Here is a 22,468-nt window from a genome sequence, read left to right as displayed (position 1 = left end):
TATCCCCTAAAACCCTCTTGTGGAATTCCTTATTTTATTTATCTTTTTTAAATTCTTTTTTTAAGTAATCTCTACACCCAGTGTGGGACTTGAACTCACAACCCCGAGATCATGAGTCACATGCTTTCCCAACTGAACCAGCCAGGCACATTCCTTATTTTAAAACAGTACTCCTGGCCCCTGGGTGGCTCAGTCAGTTAAGCATCCGACTTCGGCTCCAGTCGTGATCTTGCGGTTTGTGGGTTCAAGCCCCACATCAGGCTCTGTACCGACAGCTCAGAGCCTGGAGCCTGCTTCAGATTCTGGGTCTCCCTCCTCTGATCACTCTCTGTCTCTCAAAAATGAATAAATGTTAAAGAAATTTTTTTTTTAATAATATAAAGAGTGCTCTCCAAAGGCCTGTAAGATAATGTTATAAACAAATAAGTAAAGTGCTCTCATAAATAAGATTTTAAAACTTTATCCCACCTAAGACTTCTTTTTTAGGGTGCAACCACTGATGTATGCTTCTACTGCTATTTTCATTAGTCTGTAGATCTATTTCTCTATTTCTAGAACTTCAGCTCTTTCTTTCTAACTTGTTGAAAAGAAAGCAGATTTTGTGTGTGACAAATTATTTTAGAAAGGTTTTATGAAAGTTGTCTTTACCTACAATATATAGGACTCTACTTGTATTGGTCCAGTCATTTTTAAACTTTGTTAATTTTAACAGTAGGAGTTGATTAGATATTTTACTTTCTCACCCTACTCACCCCTACCTTTAAAATTTTTCACAAACAGGATAGAAGGATTTTTACAGGATGTAGAAGCGGGTATTCTAGAATGTCTTCTCCCTTTTTTTTCTGGCAAACCTAGATATCACCTTATCTTGAAGTCATTCCTGACCTGTACTGCGTCCACTAGACACGCGGGTTTCTGGACCACCATCACCTTGTTACATCCTTCTCGGTCTTGTACTTCCTATACACGATCTTCCTGTATACGTCTTTGCATATTATTTTGCCTTTAAAATAATGTTTCCCACAGAGTGTCTAATTTGTAAAACAGTCATCTACTTTAAAACAAAACAAAGTAAGACCATAGTCTTTACTATGGTATTCACACAACTGTGGTCTTACACAACTCTACTGAGTCAACTGCTAATTTTTTCAGTTGTCATCCAGTCTTTGGACATAGTTTTACCTTTTCTGTAAAAAGAGGGAAGAGGGGAGCCTGAGGGGCCCAGGTGGTTGAATGACTGACTCTTGGTTTCAGCTCAAGTCATGACCCCAGGGTTGTGGGATCAAGCCCCTGCATGGGGCTCCACGTTGACATGGAGCCTGCTTAAGATTCTCTCTTTCTCTCCCTCTGCCCCATTTCCCCACTAACACTCCCTCTTTCTCTTTAAAATTAAAAAAAAAAAAAAAAAAGTGAAGATACAATTTTGTCCTCTGCTTTTTTCATTTAACTTTGCTGTAAATATTTTTCTGTTTTGCTCTATGTGTCATGACCTTAGCCTAAATCGAGTCGGTTGCTTAACCGACTGAGCCGCCCAGGTTCCCCATTGAAATCTTTTTAAAACTATCTGTGCATGCTTGTTTTTTCTGAAATCCATTTGGGGATGTTAATTATTATAAATAATAATAAGGAACTGTCCAAAATTAGGTCATCAGTAGAATAAGAATCAGTATTTAATTTTAGTTATTTTCTCAAAAGTTTTGATAAATATGTGTTTAATTAACATGCCAATTTTCTAAAAAGACTAATGAAATAAAGCTGTATTAAGTAAATGCTTTATGAAGTGTCTGCTTTTACTGCTTAAAACATTTTAAGTCTCTCTGAGTAAGTACCTAAAGTATTGTAAATTCCCTGGGTTCTACTTAATAAGTTAGCCCTGCTCTTGTTCGAAATAGTATATTGACTACCCTTGAAACTTTGTTTTTACAGAATTCACATGTTTACTGGGTGTCTATGATGTTTATCACTTTCCAAGATAAGTGTATAATGATAGGACCTTTTCCTTTTCTCTACGGAGCCCATAGGCACAGATGTACTTATACCTATAAGAACATGAAAATGTTATTTTTAAAAAAAGATGTGAATAGAAAGTTATAGGACCACTGCAGAAAGAGGAGACACATTAAAAATTTCACGGATTTTCATGAAATTCCATAAGAATGTTATAAGGTAGAGCCCATCATCTTTTTTATGGACGATGATATTGACAAGTACTAGTTAGCTTGCCTCCTTCCTCTCTCTCTCTCCCTTCCTCTGTACTCTGTTCCCTTCTCTTCCTCTCTCCTTGCCTTCACCAGGCATTTCCTTTTTTAAATTTTTATTTATTTTTGTGTTTTAAGTAATATCTCCACCCAGTGGGGGGCTCGAACTTACAACCCCAAGATCATGAGTCACGTGCTCTGCTGACTGAACCAGCCAGGCATCCCTCACCAGGCATTTCTCGATATACACTACTTGCCCGAGGCCACCATGAAAGTAGGCTGCACAGAGTACATCAGATTCCCATCTCTAAAATAATTAGCTCATTCCTTAGAGTTATAAACATTATACCATGAAAGTAATTTATGAGTTACTGAATATCTTGTGATATAGTTGATCTTCAGTTATTAGTCCCATAGATGTAATCTATACCAAAAGAAAACATCAGTGTGTTTTTATGGTTCTTGAAGGCTTATTTGTTTGTTATTAGGTACACACTGCCTGCAAAGATTTATACCATCCTGTGTGTCCCCTTGGCCAGTGTAAAGTGTCTGTCATACCTCCAATTGCACTGAACAGCACCGATTCTGATGGTATGTATCATTGTGTAAATATGTATATTCTTGGTATTAAATGTTGATATGTGCATTCACTTTCCTAGAATAAATTGAACTGTAATTGGTTATTTTGGTCAGTTTTTATATAATAATTCATTCAAATTGCTGAATCGTACCTTTAATTTTTTTGTTTATTTTTTTAATAAATTTTTTTATACGTTTACTTATTTTTGAGAGAGAAAGATAGACAGAGCGCGAGTGGGGGAGGGGAAGAGAGAGAGGGAGACACAATCCAAAGCTCGCTCCAGGCTTTGAGCTGTCAGCAGAGAGCCCGTCGCCGGGCTCGAACCCACAAACCTTGAGATCATGACCTGAGCCAAAGTTGGACGCTCAACCGACTGAGCCACCCAAGTGCCCCTAAGTTTATTTATTTTGAGAGAGAGAGAGAGAAAGAGAGAACAAGTGAGCTTGTGTAAGTAGGGGAGAGGCGGAGAGAGAGAATCCCAAGCAGGCTACACACTGTCAGCACAGAGCCCGTCAGGGAGCTTGAAACATGAGATCATGATCTGAGCTGAAATCAAGAGTTGGAGGCCCAATCAACTGAGCCACCCAGGTGCCCCAGTACATTTAACTTTTATAATAACATTTTAAAATTAAAATTTAACATAGTTATTATTACACTGGTGAAATTCCTACATATAAGACTTTTTACATTTCACATTTTACATTTCAGTAAATAAAATAAAATTACTCTGTAACAAAACGCAATCCAAAAAGGTTAACTTTTTGTGGTTTTTTTTCCCTCCATAATTTTGAAATTACCCATCAGCATAGCACTTACTGAAATCTGTTTTTCTATAATTTCCTTGAGGAATTTATATTCCTGTAAATTCCATCACTTTTTCCGGAATCTTACAACTTGGTTGTTAAGTGCTGAAGAACCTGTCTTCCTTCTAAGCAAACCATATTACAAAAGGCTTTTACCGTATACCGTTAGTAATGTTTTGCATTGAAAAAGTGCCTGTGGCTTTCAAACTTTTTATATAAATTATGCCAATAGGTATTATAAATACAAGAATATTGGCTGCAGAATATGTAATTTTTTAAAATCTGTGCTGTTAACAGCCCTCCCCCAAGCCCTGCTATAATAAAGTTCTATTACTCATGATAACTTTCAAAATATTTTCTAAAGCCTCATGAAGGAGAAATTAAAATATCTTATAATGCTGAATATGAATATGAATTCTTTGACAAATGTGAATTTACAGACTGTGATCGGTTTCTGATAATTGGGTGTTAAGGTAGGTGGTATATCTCAAATATCTATGATTAACACTTTTCCCATCTGTGCTAGGATTTTTCATTATAGAGCATATTATAAGACATAAGTTCTGTAGTCTTATTGTGTAAATAATAAACCTGTCTCCATTTTGGGGGCTAAATTATAATTTATTGTTCAAGTAATAAGCAAGGTTCTTTATGAATTTATGTTCTTTTCTCTGAAGTTTCATTAATGGTTTAATAGAGACAGCTGTACATATTGTACTGTGTTGTTGTTTTTTGTTTTTTTTTTTACAGGTTTCTGTAGAGCGACATTTTCATTCTGTGTTAGTCCTCTATTGGTTTTTGTCAATTCTAAGAGTGGAGATAATCAGGGAGTAAAGTTCCTTCGTCGATTTAAACAGTTGCTAAATCCGGCTCAGGTGTTTGATTTAATGAACGGAGGTCCTCATTTAGGGTAATTGATTATTGATTAATCTCATTAGAATGAAATGTAGCACCAAGCATGAAATGTTTGATTTTTCAGTTCATGAAGATTGTCAATTCATCTAGACATCTCTATGTTGATCTTCCCACTCCTCCCTTTTTAAAGCTCTAATTATACGTTTTAACTTCCCCTTTTTGATATTTATACAACTTCCTTATGTGCTGAAAATCCCAAAATTTGTTTAGAAAATGTTTCAGAATATATCATACATCAAATAGTACTAACAGTTTACTTAGCTTTGAGAAGGAACCTATGTTAATATAGAAATACGTGATAATTTTAGAAAATGATCTGCGTGGAAGGCTAGCATTGATTTTTATGTAATACAAATAATCAATTATTTAACCAAAGCACAGATACTATTGCAGGTCCCAGGGATTGGAGACTCATTCATACAAATGACAAAAAATACTGTTGTTGATTGTTCTTTTCAGCTTTCTGGAATATCCTATGACTTACAATCTGAAAAAAAATTAAATGTATTTTCAGTGAGGGAAAATATACCTTCCGGCACTTTAAATACATTTTTAGTGTATGCATATGATTTTGTTGAAGAGGTGATACAGTGTCATTAGAACCAAGGGCCTGCAACCTCTCCATGATTTATTTCTGTCAACTCAACTTTTCTCTTAAAGCATGAACACAGAAGTAGGAATGGGGATTTTAGGTACCCCCAGAAGGCCCTTACCCTTTCCTGTCCTTTCTATCTCTTGCCTCAGTCTTTGTGCTTCTTTCCACTTTAGCTCTTCAGAGTCTTTCTCCTTGCACTGCCTTCTTGCCAAGTCTCAGGCCCTTCTGAGGTATTTCCTTACCTGGCTTCTCCCCTCACTTGTGTCTTTTCCGTTGCTGGTTAGCTGTGTCTTCCTTTCTAGCACATCTGTTTAATAATCCTTCACAGTTCCAATATCTTACATTCTTAACATTTCCTTTTCTCACCTATATAATTCCAAGGAAGGCCCTTTGTGAAACCTCTTGAGATTGTCTCTATATTTTTTAGATTTCCCACAATACTTGAGGTGTACAAAGGTACATTCAGAAGGTGCAATGTGTCAAAAGTTGAGATGAAGGAAAAGGAATATAAAAGTAAAAAAGACTGACCCAAGTCTAGGGGATGAGGCGGAGGAAAAGCGAGTGGGTGTCCGAAAAGTGATACATGGACAAGGTTTGGTGGGTCTCTTTAGAAACTGCCTTGAGCATCAATAGTATCAGTGCCCTAGATTCACCATCCCTGGTTGGTAGTATACTATTCTTAAGGAAATAACATATCCTTACGATGGAAAGAAAAAAAAGTCACTACTTTTACCATGTTGTATCCCTTACCTTTCATTCTCTTTCCCGGGTCTGCTTCTTTGTTTTCTCATTTCCACCTCCCTTTTCCACCTAATTTTATCTCCCATTTCTACTTATAATCCCCTTTCCTCCTTACGATTAAGAAGTTTTCTTGAGTTAAGAATTGCACTTTAATTTTTATAGTATAATTAATATGTAAGAGTTCTTATAGTTATCTGAACATGAATACCAACAAATACAGAATAACAAAGAATTGGGGGAAGTGATTTTCATTTATTTGTATTAAAATAAAATCCTTTTTACTTTCAGTTTAAGATTATTCCAGAAGTTTGACAACTTTCGAATTCTTGTTTGTGGAGGAGATGGAAGTGTAGGTTGGGTTTTGTCAGAAATTGATAAGCTCAACTTGAATAAACAGGCAAGTACTCAGTCTTTCCTGACTCATTAACTACATTAACATGTACTCATTAGCATGCACGTATGCTAATCTGCTGACCAGGGAGGTGCAGAAATGCCATAGCTCCTGTTTCTCAGCTTGTCTGAGGTCTCCCTGTTGTATTCTCTTTCAGTGTCAGCTGGGAGTATTGCCCTTGGGTACAGGAAATGACCTTGCCCGCGTTCTGGGCTGGGGAGGTTCATATGATGACGACACCCAACTTCCTCAGATACTAGAGAAGCTGGAACGAGCCAGTACCAAAATGCTAGACAGGTAAAAGAGAATTTTCTTCCAAAACCAGACTGAATATGGCCTACTAAATCATTTTTGGCAGTTTAAATTTTACGAATTGTAAGCCCCATGAGGACAGAGACTTCCTGGTCCTACCTACTCTTTTCACGCCTGAGGTCTAGGACAGAGCCCAGCGTAGAGTAGACACTCAATAAATATATTTTTTGAGTGAATGAATGAATTGTAACAATAACTGAGAAAACTAGTCTAATGAACCCACTATTTTATTTTATTTTATTTTATATACAGAAGATATCTTTTTATCTTTATTTTTTTAATATGAAATTTATTGTCAAATTGGTTTCCATACAACACCCAGTGCTCATCCCAACAGGTGCCCTCCTCAATGCCCATCACCCACTTTCTCCTCCCTCCCTCCCCGCATCAATTCTCAGTTTATTCTCTATTTTAAAAACAGAAGGCTATGCTGATACAGCAATTACTTGTCCTTGTTCTTCAGGTCAGAAAGCTTCAATGGTTCATTTTGTGTGGGGGCTTTTGATGACTATAATAGGTCATATAACAGGCCCCATCATCTTGTGGCTTCATTAAAGCTACGGAAGACACATAAAGTTTAGATTTGTTAGAATATCACTTCTTAATTATTGCATACTAAGAATGAATTGAACCAACAAAGAACTGAATACTAAAAAAGATAATCCTTTCCCAGGGACCGAGAAATATTAGAAAGACCTCTTCATATCAAGGTGTTTATGATGTCCTGACCACATCTCAACCTCTTTTCTCTAAACGCCCCACGTATAAAAAAGAAATCACCGTATGTGTACCCTGAATATTCTAGAGGAGGTGTTTAGGATTGGAGTTTAGGAGCAACAGGACTCAGTACGCAGTAACCAACCCCCCCCCCCCCCACCACCACCACCATAAGTAGAAGACAAATGTCAAAATATCATTATGGACTTAAGCTAGCATGAATCAAAACAACTTTGATAGGATTAGCCATCTGTGGAACTGTTCCCGAAAATAACAAAATCTCATCAGGGAGTCACCAATCTAAAATGTAATTACTCTAAAATGAGCTATAACCTCATTAATTGTAACCTTGCCTGTCCTAAGGTAATGTTGTAATGGTCGATTCTTTTGCTGACAGAATATTTCAAAAGAGAGCTGGGTGGTACAGCATTTGTCTAAAGTTATGGTTATCCCAAACTATTCAGGAGAGGGATACCCCGGTCATTTAGGTGCCTAAAGGGGCTTCTGTCTCCAGTCTTTAAAAGACCCTAGAGGTGATTTCCCAGTTCTGTGCTTACCAAACTATGCAGGGTATTTGAAATGGCTTTTTGCTGCAAATTTAAACACTGTTCTCGTTGCACCCCAAGAATAGAAAAGTCAGAATTCATTGCATTAGTGAAGAAGGGGAAGTTTTACTATGTATGTGCATTTCTTACTTCATGGAGTTTGGAAGTCACTAACCAGAGAACTGGTAAGATATGGAAATCATAAAGCATGAATTCAGCATTTTATGAGATTGCCAAAAATTCCATCTCTTTTTTCCAGTATCTGGTTGTCTTAGATACAATAAACCATAGTTTGTGCAGACTTGTGCATATGTATGAGAACAGAGTCTGTTTATTAAATTTTAAAGGAATTTTAGACCAAAGACTTTTCTCCCTTCAGGTGGAGTATAATGACCTATGAACTCAAGTTGCCTCCAAAAGCTTCTCTACTTCCAGAACCTCCAGAAGCATCCGAAGAATTTTATGTAAGACTTTAACCTTTTGCCTATTTATCATTTGGAAATAGGGGTGAATATCTTGACCAAGTAAGAAAACTTTATAAGATACGGTAGCATGCTTGCTTAGTTTTATTTTTTATTATTTTGGGTATGGGTTCATTGACCGCTTCTAGTCTTCTCTCTCAGAAGGAAGAATTCATACGATGCAGGTTAGAGTCGTTCTATGACCACCCACACTGGAAACGTGAAGTGAGCCACATCACTCACTGTCATGGGCCCCTGTTACTTTATCTATAGAACAAGGTTGCAATGTTGGAAAGAGTTAATGCAGTAACAAATGTGTGCAAAGCACCAGGCATGCAAGTTCCCCTTCCTCACCCCTGATGGTTCCCCCTGATATTCCACCTGCCTGCTTCATTTTACCAACAGGGCTCCAGGGCAGGCCAGCTGATGACAGGTTCCTGTTAGCTTTTACTCAACTTCTGCTTTGGCCATGATCACCTGTCTATTAGGTGTTAGCTCAGCTCCCTTAAGCAATTTGCAAACACACTAATACTTGTGGCCAGAGTATTATATAATTTCTTCCTACTTTGCGTGCTCTGTGGAGTGTTCACCATTATAGGTTTCCAGTTTAAGCCTGCTGATCATGATAAAAACAAAGGAAAAAAGACAGCGCACTTTTTTCCATCCCTGGTACAGACCATTAACTACAGTTTTTAGATGTTCTTAAAGATTCAGCATTTTGATTAAACCTCAAAGCACTGGAGAATTAAAACAGACCCTACTTTTCAAAGGATTACTCTGTGACTAACAAGACCGTTTGGTCTATAATAACTTATTTTTCCCTCTAGGAAAATTCATCTGTTTATAGTTGAAATCTTTATTTTGTCATTAAGAAAATTATGGTCTTGTCAAAACTGAGGAAAGGAATGATAACTAGAAACATGGGGCTATGCCTTAAACCAGCTAATTATATAATGCCCTTTTCTCACATAAAGGTAGCAAAAACTGCCTCTAAAAATATGGAAAATACAAAAATGTATGAAAAAATAATCTTACTTCTAGTCCTAACACCCAAGGATAATTGCTATTAAGGATTAATATATTTACTATTTTCTTTCTAGCAGCATTTTTATTTATAGTATTATTTTATCCAACTACAAATATAATACATGTTTTTATAGGAACCAGTCTTTTTTCTTAATAGTATTTTTGTAAACGCTATTAATTTTCTCCCCAAAGAGACAAAAGGGGGAATTCTTTTGCTCTACTTACTTAAGAGATGTCTACTTCCTAGCATGAAAAATAAAGGTAAACCATTTTACTTTTATTGCATATGTATAGTCGTTAAATACGAGATATGGTTGTAACTACATGGAAGAAATCTCTTTTTTAGTATAAAAGGTTTTGAATGAAACAGTTTATTTTGGTTTCCTATTAAAATATTTCATAACAAAGGAATAGCATGCCTTCAGAATACACGTTAAGTGAGTGTTCTACATCACTCTGACTCGTCACCATGTGACTTTTTTACCTTTAAGACTGTAAGAACAGCAAGCTGAACCTTCCTTCTTAGGCCCAACCTAATTTCCCAGCTTATATATTTTTTATCCGTTTTAAATTCCTTTATGCGTGACTGTGAAATTACTACTTTTTCAGTTTTCCTTAAAAGGACACAAATGTGGTTGAACTTCCTGATTATCTTATTAACTTAGCATTCCACTGGCACCGTAGAATTGCAGAGTTTAAAGAACTGTGACAGTTTTGTTGATGAACTCCTTATGGCCATAATTAAGTAATTCTGTTTCCTGTTATACTTTTTAAACATTGAAAAAGTAGTGATTCCACGATTTCCTCCAGTAACAATGATTCTATTGATACTCACTGGTAGAAAACACATTGTTGATATTTAGTGTGAAATCCCCATGCTGTCATGTCCTTTTCTCCCGTACCCCTTTATGAATGGATATGTATCCTTCCAGCGATATCATGCTTAGTTCACTCCTGTCCTCACCTCAGGTATCACTTGCTCCAAGCAGCCACCCCTCATCCCCCAAGTCCCACTACTGTCTCCTTCTTGGGAGTTCCATAGCCCCCTTCCATTATCACCTGCCATTATCTTGGTGCAATTGTACTGTCACGGTGCGGCAACGTGTTATCCATTCACCGTTATATTGTCATCTCGTGTCATGACTGACACAAAGCGGGCAATTAATAAAAAATTCTTATTGTTAATTTTTTGTCTAAATATCACACACTTTTGGAACTAGGAGCATCTTGGCATCAAAGCCTTCTGACCTTGTCTGTTTCTCGGAAGCCAGATTCCTATTGCTTTCCAATTGGTTTCAAAGCTTTTTGATGTAAGAGTCATATTTTTAGTCTCTTTTGTATCATACCCAAATCACACCAGTCTAGTGAGTCAATAGATGCTCACTTATTGATGGTAAGGTCATAAAAAAGAGGATGTGAACTGCTGTACCTCCATCCTGACAACAGGAACGAATGGCTTCAAATCCCTGGAAACGAAATTCTTCCTATTAGCTTATTTTTTTAATTTGCTCTTAGAGAAAGCTCCTCTCCCCTCAATTCTTTGTTTCCTAGATGCTTGGCAACAGCATGCTAAGATGTTATAACGTTATTTTTTCATTCACTTAACAATATTAAATGCCTGTTGGCATCGGGAGTAGACATAGAAGATTTGCCCTCCAGCTCCAGTCAGCTTAGAGTGCCGATTCCCAAGCTGTGTGCAGGGGGCCTCCAGGCACTCACTCTGGTGAATTCAGAGGGCTACCATAAGATGTGTTCAAATTTCAAAGAGAATTTAATTGTAATACTCAACATCTTATTGGACAGCACACAGCTTGAAGTACTGGACAGTTGAAACATCATTGCACTACACTTCTTTTGATGACATCACATTTTTGCGAAGCTTGGGTTCTCAGTAGTCACTGTGACAAAAAGCAAACACCACACAAAAGTCAGTGTTGAATAGGAAATGAGAGAGTTCTTGTCCAACCTGATTCCAAGGCTTGAGACGTACACAGTGCCTACAGGCTCACAGCTCGTTATTTAAGAGTTAAATATGATACTATTTTTTCTTTTAATTTATGTGTATTATTTTTTCAAGTGGCTATTAAGTTGTTAGGACATAAATACTAAGTTGTGTGTACTTAACTACTGTTAGCCGTTCCTTTAGGCCTAGGGGTATGTGACAAAATCATTCAGACATTAAGGATGCCACAAAGCGAGAAAGCTGGAGAATATATTTTGAGGGACAGACAATAAATGATCAGCTATGTTTAGGTTATTTTCAGGGTATAATGGCTGCACAGAAGAGAGGGCTCTCAGTCTGGTAAGTTCAGTGAAGTCTTTGCAGAAGAGATTGTACCTAAACTGGGTTTTCAGCACAAAGAGAAGTAGGAATTAGCCAGTTGAAAAAGAGCATCATGTAGAGCTTGATAGTAAGGAGCTTCATACATTTGGGACACTACAAGTAATTCTGTTGAGTTAGAGCTCATGGTGCAAAGGAAGAGCATCAAAAGACATGACAGTGGAGAGAAAGAGGGTTCAGATCATGGAGAATCCTGGGAATTGTGGAAGGTGTTGCGTGTTAGCTGAAGAATTTTGACTCTGTCTGGAAAGTAGGAAGATCCCCTCTAACATGTTAGGTAGAGATGTGTCATGCTCAGATTTGTGTTTTGGAAAAAGATCATTGCATCATGAAGTGGAGAATGATTTGAAAGGGGTTAGAGAGATATAGGGATCCCAGCTACAAGGCTGGTATAATGATGCACTTGAGAAATGACAAAATTTATATTTGACAGTTAACCAAAGATCAGGACTTGCTTGGAGTGGGGGGGTGGGGGGTGGGGCGGGAATAATAGTGGGATAAGCTGCAGACCTGGCCCCCTAGTTTGTCTTTTCTTCATTAGCCCAGGATCGTGGGAAAATCACACAACTTCACTGAGCCTTAGGTTCCTTGGCTGTAAAACAGGACAATTAATGGGATAAATATGTATCGAATATTTCATCACAGTGTCTGTACACAATAAAAATGTTAACTATTATTCTTACCTTACCTTCCTGACTCTAAGTGACTACATAATAGCTTAATAAGGGACATCAATAATTTATCCTTGGACATAGAGGTTATTTCATTTTCCTCTGGAAGAGGTTGTATTCTTTGCCTTTGCTTATTTTTAACAGGCAAAAACTTGGATTTTTACATGTAATTTCAAAGGGAATTACTGACAGTATAAAATACTTTCCCCTACCTTCTTAGGCTCTATGACAATCTATCCTGTAGGGAAAAGAAATGAAACTAATCATTTTGAAAAATACTTCCTTTCTTTGCTTTTTTAAAAGATGTATTTTCATTTTTCTGATCTTGAGTATAAAGATACAACTTTTAATGTTTACACTGGAAGATGAATAAAGTGGATTTGCAAGTGAACACAACATTGCGTGAGGCTTTGAGGCTCCTCCCCTCCCATCCTTTCCTTAATGTAAGAATTCCTTTCTATACGTGGTCTGCCTCTGAAGAAATTAAGATAGAAATGTAAAAGAGTGACATACTGATTAGCCACTCATGGAACTGGGCAGAAATCGGGAATGAGATCTCTTTGGAAAGACGCTAGTCAGGAAGGCTTTAAGGAGGGGGGTTGGTAACTGAATCTGCATTTAAGTCTGAATGACATGGTGCCAATGGGTAAGAAGCAACAAAAGGATATCAGAGAAGGGCAGAAGAACACAGGAGGCCAGCTGGAACAGAGCAGGTGGTTTACACTGGAAATTTTTGAGCTGTAGGACGTTGTAGATATTGGAGGCAAACATTTGATGGAAGGCTCTGAATAGAGGCTGTTTAAATACTGTGCACATGTTTGCATATTAGGAAGATCTGTTCTTTCAACAGAATCTTACATTTTGAGTCAAACAGAAAAGGGGAGACAGGACTCCCTGAGCATTTTGATTACTTCCTAATTTGAGAGATTTATTTACATGGCTGTATGACAGGGTACTCAACATTCTAAAAAACTTTTTATTGAATTGTGCACCCAGAAAAGTGCACCAATCATAAATGTACGGTTGGTAAGTTTCCACAAGCTGAATACACCCATGTAATCAACATGCAGATCACAAGGCAGTATTATCAGCGTGCTGTGAGCCCCCACAGGCCCTCTTCCATTCACCACCCTCCCCTCCCACCCCAGGAACCACTCTCCCGGTTTCTAACAGCATAGATTATTTTTGTCCATTCTGCACTTTATAAAATGAATCATTTTGTAAGCAGTTCTTTTCTGAATCCTTTTATTCAACATTATGTCTGTGAGATTCATCCGTGTTATGGCATAGCTGTAAACCACGCATTCTCATTGCCCCCATCTAGTCCATTGCGAGGATATACTACAATGTGTTATCCATTCTGCATTTGAGTGAATGCTGCTATGAACGTTTTCTATCACATGTCTTTTGGTGAACGCACATCACATTTCTCTGGGTGTGTGTGTGTGTGTGTGTGTGTGTGTGTGTGTGTATGGAAATCGGATTGTTGGATCCTATGCTATATGCATATGTTTGGCTTTGAAAGACACCCAGCAGTTTTCTCGTGTTTATACCAATGCCTGCTCTCCCACCAGCAGTGAATGAGACTTCTGTAGCTCTACAACCTTGCCAATATTTGGCATTTTCCAGGCATTGTTGCTGCTATTTCATTTTAACTCTTCTGGCAAATACAGTGGAACTTCACTGTGGTTTTATTTTGTGTTTGCCTGACAGCTGATGAGGCTGATTTCCTTTCATCTGTTTGTGGACCATTTTTTTTTTATCCTCCTCTTTAAATTTCTAGTCTTTAGCCCATTTTTCATTGGGTTGTCTGGCTTTTTTTTGTGCCTACCTGGAGGAGTTCTTTATGTGTTCAGCCATTCGACATTTTTTTCTAATTTAATGGATTTTAGGGTTTTTTCTAAGACTATAGATTAAGGAATTTCAGAAACTAAAAGCCTTTTATAGAAGGGAAGTATTTATCTATTTTGTATGATGACTTTTCATATAATTCATTATAGTCACGGCACTGTGTCACATGTGTCTTAAATGATCCCATTTTGGAAGTGGTAATAAACTGAGTTGTATAAATGCCAGCAACAATAATACAGTGTAGGTTTTTTACTTTTTCAGATGACAATTTATGAGGACTCAGTTGCAGCTCATCTCACAAAAATCCTCAATTCTGATGAACATGCCGTGGTCATATCATCTGCCAAGTGAGTAATGGAGTTCAAGTCATGAAAGAGTTATATGGTGAAAATGAAAGGACAGCTTGTTCCTACCATTTATGTCACTTTTTTTGTGATTCCCCCGCCCCCCCCAAAAAATATTGGTGAAGTAGCTTATAAAGTTAGAGTAGCTTATAAAGTTAGATATACTAAACTTGCATTGGTTTTTTTAAAAATCACTTTAGCATCTTATTTGCAGTGAAGTATATATTTAGAGGGGGTTTTTAATGCTTAATTTGAAATATTTTTATCAGAAAGGTGTGATATGAATTAGAGTTTAATTAATCTAAGTTCCTATTTAAAGAAGCATTTATGATTATAACATGGAAAACACATTTCACCATAATTTATTATTTCCATAAACACTACTCTTTAGGAACTGTTTACATCAGGCAAGGGAAAATATTGAAGAGATTTTTCAAAGTGACATTTATCAGCATGTTAGAATTCCATAATTATATTTTAATTCAAAGTTATCAGATTTTAGTTAAGTTGATTCTGTACATGGAGCCAAAGCTACTTGATTTTATTATCTTAAATGTTGCCTGCCCAGAATTTAGAATTTAGTTTTGAAATATCCTATACTGATATCCTGAGAGCTGGAAAGTCAACTAGAGTAAGGGGTGAAACCCGCTGAAATTTTCAACTGATAAGCAAAGGTCAAAGCATGCTTTAGGATTCTGGCTTAGCAAGGAAATATTACTGTTATACAGAAAGAGGAGACAAAGAAGAAGTAAAGAAAGGGAGTGAGGGACTGGGGAAGTAGTGGGAGGAAAAATACACAAACCTTAGTATATTATATATTTAATTTGCAAAACTCAAGGGAAGACCAGATAAATCATTACAAACAAATTTGCTTGTGACAGAGTACAAAGTAACGACTGCTTTTGCTGCCATAACCCCCAGGAATAGAAAACCGGGCTGAGCAATAGGAAGGGTATTGCTTAAGGAATAATAGGAAGGAACAGCTTAAGGCAGGGGAGCAGAATGGTTGCCCAGAGAGGTGGGCAGCAGATGCTCTGATGCACAGTGCTGCTGGTGGGTTTTTGCTGCTGTTGTTTGGTTGGGCGTTTTCTTTTTTTAAAATTTTTTAATGTTTATTATTTTTGAGAGAGAGGGAGAGACAGAGGCACAAGTGGGGAATGGGCAGAGAGAGAGAGGGAAACACAGAATCGGAAGCAGGCTCCAGGCTCTGAGCTGTCAGCACAGAGCCCGACATGGGGCTTGAACCCATGAACCGCGAGATCATGACCTGAGTCGAAGTTGGACGCTCCACCGACCGAGCCACCCAGGCACCCCTGGTTGGGTGTTTTCTGACAAGTTGCATGGCTTATGGTGAAATGTAAAAATCTCCAGTTCCTCCCAAGCCTCAGCACTCCCTAGGCCTTCCTCATACTGGGCCAAATTTATAAATATACCCAAGTCATTCCTTAGGTACTTCTTAAGTTACTTCTACAAGGAAGACATTTGCGCTTGCCACCCTTGCTCTATGAATCAAATGCTTTTTTTATAGGACATTTTAGAAGCTATTGCTAGAAAAAATGGAAAGCTGATTGGACACTTTTTAAAATTATAACAAGTTATAAAAAGAATTGTTCTTTAGTGCAGTTAATATTTTAAATATTTCAAATTTGGATGTTAGCAAATCTCTTGATATTGGCCTTCATGTGTTTGATGTGTTTGATTACTGCCTTCTATACATTTGATATGTTTCTTAACTGAGATATAATTGGCTTATAACCTTGTCTTCTTTTAAACAAAATATTATGTAGAATTCTAATATTTAAATAATTAAAAATCTATTTTGTTGTCATTAATAAATTGGACAAGATTAAATTATTAGCCATTTGTGAGAAAAATTAAGCAATGAGATTATAGATAACAGTTATAATTTTTTATTTGATGCAATTTCTAATTATTTCTGTATTTTATTTTGATTATTGAAGACAATTTCCTTACTAACATGTAACCAAAATAAAATACAGAAATATCTGAAAACTGCATCGAATATAGTCTAAGATTTTCCCAAAAAAACTGTGAATTCTGAAGTGAAAGCTAACATATTACTTGTCTCTCATATTTCTAATGATTCTTTGAGCATGTAAAAAATATATATATATCCTATATTTCTAAGTGAAATTTGAATCAAGTATTTGCAAAATCCTTGAAGTCTTTCTGGAAAACAGTTTGAAAAACACAGTATTGAAAAACACAGTTTGAAAGTCACAGTATTGGGCCAAGTAGAAGTAAATCTGAGGTCCTAGCTGAGATTCAACCATTTAGTAGCTTTGTGGCCCAGGTCTGTTTTATCAAGTGTAGGAATGTCCTTCCTCTCTCATGGAACTGCTAGGAGATTTAAGTTGAGTAATAAAATAAATATAGAGCTTATAAACTCCAGAGTGCTATATTAAATTATGGTATCATCATCTCATGTTTTAATCAATTACATTCAAATTTTTCTTTGACCTTGGCCTGGCTCTTTGTCTAGGCTCCACTATTATTAACTTTAGCTTTGGATTTCTCTCTGACCTTCGTTTGCCTCTAAGCAGATTCTATTCCAACCCTGGTCCCCTCTTGTCACTCCTGTGTGCTCCCATATTGCCCAGCTGTCTTGCTGCCTTTATAACCCCAGATTAAAATTTTAGGGGATTTGCCATAAAAAGATTTAAGACTGAAAAGAAAGGACAAAATGTAGTAAATTTGTACCATTAATATAGTATATTTTCAATTTAATTTTTGTTATGAACATTTTCAAACATACATAAAAGTAGAGAGACTAGTATAATGGTTTCCCACCATACCCATCACACAGCTTCAGTGTCTGTCAAAATTTTGTCATCCACTTCCACTTTTCCATGCTACAGTATCTCTAAGCAAATCCCAGAAATCCTTTTATTCTAGTTTCAGTATATATACCTAATAATCTTATTAAAAAGTCTAATAAAATTAGTAATAATTCTCTAAGACCATCTCGATCCATATTCCATTTGCCCTAATTATCTCAAAGTTTTTTTTTAAACAGTTGTTTTATTCAAGTCAAGAACCAAACAAGGTTCAATTATTGCATTTGGGTTATATGTCCCTTTAAGACTTGTAAAGTATAAAATAGTTCTCCCTGCTTAAAAAAAAATTTTTTTTTCGGGGCACCTGGGTGGCTCAGTCAGTTAAGCATCCAACTCTTGATACTCTTGATTTTGGCTCAGGTCATGATCTCATGGTCATGGAATCGAGCCCTGCGTCGGCCTCCATGCTGAGTATGGAGCCTGCTTAAGGTTCTTTCTCTTTCTCTGCCCCTCTCCCCCAGTCATGTTCACTCACTCTCACTTTCTCTCTCTAAAATAAAATTAAATTTAAATTAAATTAAATTAAAGTTAAATAAAGTAAATAAAAATAAAATAAGGTAAAATAAATTGTTATCAAGGCATGACATATACACGGTAAAGTAGCCAAATCATAAAGGTATAACTTAAGTGATGAGAGAAAATACACACACACATTCACATACACATTCTTGTAACCACCACCTAGATAACATAAATAATTCCCTTCCTTTGATAATGCTAGTTACTTGTTAAATGATATAATATTCAGGAAGAATGTTTTAATCTCCTTGTGCAGGTTTAAACTTGTTTTATAAAATAGTAATTCCCAGCAGACTAAGCTGTTTTAACTATTTTTTAAATGCTGAAAATACTATGGAAATGCTATATTCCATTAGCATAGCTAATATGTAGGTTAACTAACGTAGTTACTATGAACTAACCAACATAATGTCAACATTTCTTTGATTTTGAAATTTTGTAAACATGAGTTACCTCCTAAGAATCAGAAGTATTAGCTAGCAATTATAGATGTCATTTATTAATAAAAATACAAAGCAAAGTTATTAAGTAAATGCAAGTTGTTCTGAGGATAAAACTTCTTAGAATATGGGATCGCTGGCCAGAAAAAAATAGTAAGATTGGAACTATTGCCATAGAACCATAGAATTTTATTTTATTTATATTTTTTAATGTTTATTTATTTTTGAGAGAGACACAGAGTGCGAGTAGGGGAGGGGCAGAGAGAGAGGGAGACACAGAATCAGAAGCAGGTTCCAGGTTCTGAGCTGTCAGCACAGAGCCTGATATGGGGCTCGAACTCAAGAACGGTGAGATCAGACCTGAGCTGAAGTCGGACACTTAAACGACTAAGCCATCCAGATGCCCCTAGAACCATAGAATTTTAGATTTGGAATCTATCTTAGAGATAATTTGGGCTAGCTCCTCTCCCCCATTAAATAGATGAGATAAGATATGTAGTTATTACAATCTTTCCTCAGAACACAAAGTAGGTAATGGTTTTTTTTTTACATATTATGCATTGATATTTGAAAATCATCTTTAATTTCTGATTGGAACTTTTTTATATCAGATAGAAAATGAATTTTTCAGATGATACCTGCCTGCCAATATGCACATCTGTTTGGGCACCATTGCCATATTTTTCTGCATGTAGTGTTTGCATGTTTTATTGTCATTTGCCACTATTAAAAAAATAAGTGAAAAACTGATAAATGAAGATACTGCTACTAGTGATGAAAAGTATAGATGCCATGAATACAATCTGATTGAGATCATAGTGGAAATCATCAAGCATGCTAAATGTGGACTATTGTTGGCTCCAACTGAATATTTGGTGCAAAATCAACTACATATTTGTGTTCAACTTGGAAGGAAGAGAACAAAACTAAAGAAATAAAATGCTTGGAAATAGCTTGTCAAAGTTATGACTAACATTAATTTAAAATATAATTAGGGATTAAAAATATTTATAACTCTATGAGAAAATCCATGTTCCATTTTCATTTATTTGATTTTTGAACCTGTTTTCTGGAAGTCTATGCATTAAAGTAGAAACTGTATCAGTTGGAGAATGTCTTTTATGTTATTATAGTAAATACATTTATTTATTTTTTTATTCATTTTGAGAGAGAGAGATAGAGAGCAAGTGGGGAGGGACATTGAGAGAGGGGGAGAGAAAGAGAGAGAGAGAGAGAGAAAGAGAGAGAGAGAGAGAGAGAGGATCCCAAGTAGGCTCTGTGCCTTCAGTGCAGAGTCCAATGCAGAGCTTGGACCCACAAACAGGGTGATCATGACCTGAGCTGAAATCAAGAGTTGGCTGCTTAACCGACTGAGCCACACAGGTACCCCTACAGTAAATACGTCTTTAAATTGCTTTTGTCCAGTTTGCAAGTTCCCAGGTAGTATATGACTTTGAAATCATACTAGTGTACGTTTTATTTCAATTTTAAGAATTCTACAGTCACTATTTGGGTGTAGTAAAAAGTTAGTTCATTTCTCCTGAGTGTACGTATCTTATATCTTCTGGAATATGAAACTTACTGGATCCTAAGATAGACCATTTCTTCTGATTTTCCCCACAACTTCCATGGCAAGTATTCTCTAACACAGAATCGTACTCTCCCCTCCAGCCTCCACCTGCCTCAACAACATGGTACCTTTGTTGGCCCTTGCATTCCTAGGCCGATGGGCCAACAAGCTCTGTCCCTAAGAATTAGGAAAATGCCAGCAAAAGTAGTTATGATAATGTTAGGGCATATGCAATTTCACAAATTCCGACAGAAAATTATATCGGGGCAGTGTTGTAACAATAGCAAAGAAAAGGCCTATTTTGGAGTTCTGTAAAGAGGGGAAACTGGCCGTGTCTCCTCTTCTTAGAGGTGGGACATCTTAGAGAAACTTTCAGTAAACTTCGTGGAAAAACTTTCACGATAGCCTCACTTTAATATTTCAACAAGTTCTGTAGAAGTGCTATGCATGAACAAAGGACAAACCTTGAGGTGGAGCACATGAATGCGTCGAGTCTCTGGAGAATTGTGATTTTAGAAAGCCAACAGAGGGGCGCCTGGGTGGCTCAGTCGGTTAAGTGTCCGACTTCAGCTCAGGTCATGATCTCACGGTTCGTGGGTTCGAGCCCCGCGTCGGGCTCGGTGCTGCCAGCTCAGAGCTCAGAGCCGGGAGCCTGCTTTGGATTCCGTGTCTCCCTCCCGCGGTGCTCCTCCCCCACTCACACTCTGCCTCTCTCTCTCAAAAATAAATAAATAAACATTAAGAAAATAAACAATAAACAAAATTTAAAAATTTTTGAAAAAGCCAACAGAAAGGTTGAAGGTTAGGAAAACTACTTTTTGTCCGAGTGAAATCTAGAGATGGTTGCCAAAAAACAACAAAGAAAATAAAAATTGTTAAATTGTTAGGAATAATTCATTTATTTCTTAGATAATAAATGTGAACGTTTGGAGTGTGTGTGTATACACTCTATCTATTGAATGGCTTGATTTCATAACACTTAAATATCTGGAAACTTAATCATTATATCACTCACATAACCAGAGAAAATTGTGAGTATAGTAGAAAAAAATAATTGCTGGAACCTGCTTATTTTTTCCTTCAAATTCCTAAACTGTATCCATAATAAAGAGAAATATAATTGTTTTAAAATAATTCTGATTTTGTTTTCAGACTCACTAAGCCCATGCTACAAAAAGCTGGTCACATACCATTCTGTTGGATTGTTTCAACTCCAGCCCCAAAGACTTTTGAAAGACAGATTTTTGTCAGTGTTGGGGTTTCAGATTATTGTTTCTCCTAATCTATTTCTATTGCAAAGAAACCAAATTTATGTAAAAGGAACAAGTAAAGCATATATTGTTGACACTAACAAAATCTAAATTAAATTAGTCTTGCCTATGACTATACTGGTCACCTTAAGGGAATAGATTTCCAGAGAATGTAACTCAATTCAAGCGGCAGGTTGGTTACACAATCTCTTTCCTCTTTAGGAACAATATACTTTCAAGATACCCAGATAATGAACATTAGAGTGACAGTGACAACTTTAAGTGACAAATTTATCCTTGTTTTTTCAACATTGCAAGTTCTGTTATGAAAATATATAAGATGCCGGAGATAATGCTTTAAATTTCTAGATGGAATCTACAAATGCTCCTCTCAAGAATTTAATTTAAATATTTGAGAAGGACTTATTATAACCTTAAAAGGACTGTTAGTTAAATTATATAGAGCAAAGTTTATTCATGTACATTTCCATTTATCACTTAGAATGTCTTGAACTTCTATAGTACGTGTTACACAGCAGATAGAGTATGGGCTTTTTATACAAATGGTCCCTATATTTTGACCTAATTGTGCTTGTTTTAGGTATAGTTTACCTAATTGTGCTTGTTTTTAAAATGTTTGTCAATCAAACCAAATCAGCCTACTGGGTTTACTGAATTTCACCATTTCTTTTCCTCAAAGGATCCTATGTGAAACCGTAAAGGACTTTGTTGCCAAAGTAGAGAAGGCATACGAAAAAACGTTGGAAAATGCTGTTGCAGCTGATGCTGTGGCCAATAAAGTAAGCAGGTCACCTTTAGAGCATGAAAGTTTTGACTAACAATGCTGGCATTGAACGGTGTTTTACAGCTAGATTCATTAAGTGGCTTTCTTACCAAAACATCTTAAATCAAGAGAAAAAGTCCTTTTGAATCAGATGTAAGGGATTAAAACATTCTATTTTATGGTTATCTGGTAGGAAAACTGCATTACTGAAGACCATCTGACAACACGAATTTTATAACTCAACTCCCTTTTCCCACTGATTGACATCTTGAAGGAGAAATGCACAGTAGTTGGGTCACAGGTGGGAGATGCAGAGCCACTGGTGTTCCAGTGCAGAGAGAGGAATGGCTTTCCATTTCCAGGCAAACTGGGCGTCAGGCTCTGTCCGTCCATCTTAGCGCCATTCCTTAAGTTCCCCAGACAGTATGGCCCTTGGTCCCTTTCAGGGTTCTGTTTCTTGCTTTGCCTTTTTCTTTATAGGTTTTTTCCCCCTTTATGAGCTTTCTGAGGCTAACATAAGAAACTTAAAAGCTACTCTCTTTACTCTCATATGTTC

The 22,468-nt window shown here is 36.7% G+C and overlaps 1 protein-coding gene across 4 annotated transcripts in view; it reads left to right on the top strand.

The window, feature by feature from the left end:
* DGKH (diacylglycerol kinase eta) overlaps positions 1 to 22,468 on the top strand; it is a 177,747-nt gene that overhangs the window by 116,319 nt on the left and 38,960 nt on the right. For all 4 annotated transcript variants that reach the window (XM_049646996.1, XM_049646998.1, XM_049646997.1 and 1 more), the window contains 7 exons: positions 2,687 to 2,789; positions 4,332 to 4,491; positions 6,121 to 6,229; positions 6,381 to 6,520; positions 8,177 to 8,261; positions 14,409 to 14,494; positions 21,829 to 21,928. In XM_049646996.1, coding sequence (XP_049502953.1) covers positions 2,687 to 2,789; positions 4,332 to 4,491; positions 6,121 to 6,229; positions 6,381 to 6,520; positions 8,177 to 8,261; positions 14,409 to 14,494; positions 21,829 to 21,928 — 783 coding nt within the window. The remainder of the gene's footprint in view (positions 1 to 2,686; positions 2,790 to 4,331; positions 4,492 to 6,120; positions 6,230 to 6,380; positions 6,521 to 8,176; positions 8,262 to 14,408; positions 14,495 to 21,828; positions 21,929 to 22,468) is intronic.

The sequence above is a fragment of the Panthera uncia genome (genome assembly GCF_023721935.1).
Source record: "Panthera uncia isolate 11264 chromosome A1 unlocalized genomic scaffold, Puncia_PCG_1.0 HiC_scaffold_16, whole genome shotgun sequence".
Taxonomy (NCBI): Eukaryota; Metazoa; Chordata; class Mammalia; order Carnivora; family Felidae; genus Panthera; species Panthera uncia.
Note: the sequence above shows the minus strand (reverse complement) of the source record. Positions and strands in the feature narration are given on the sequence as shown.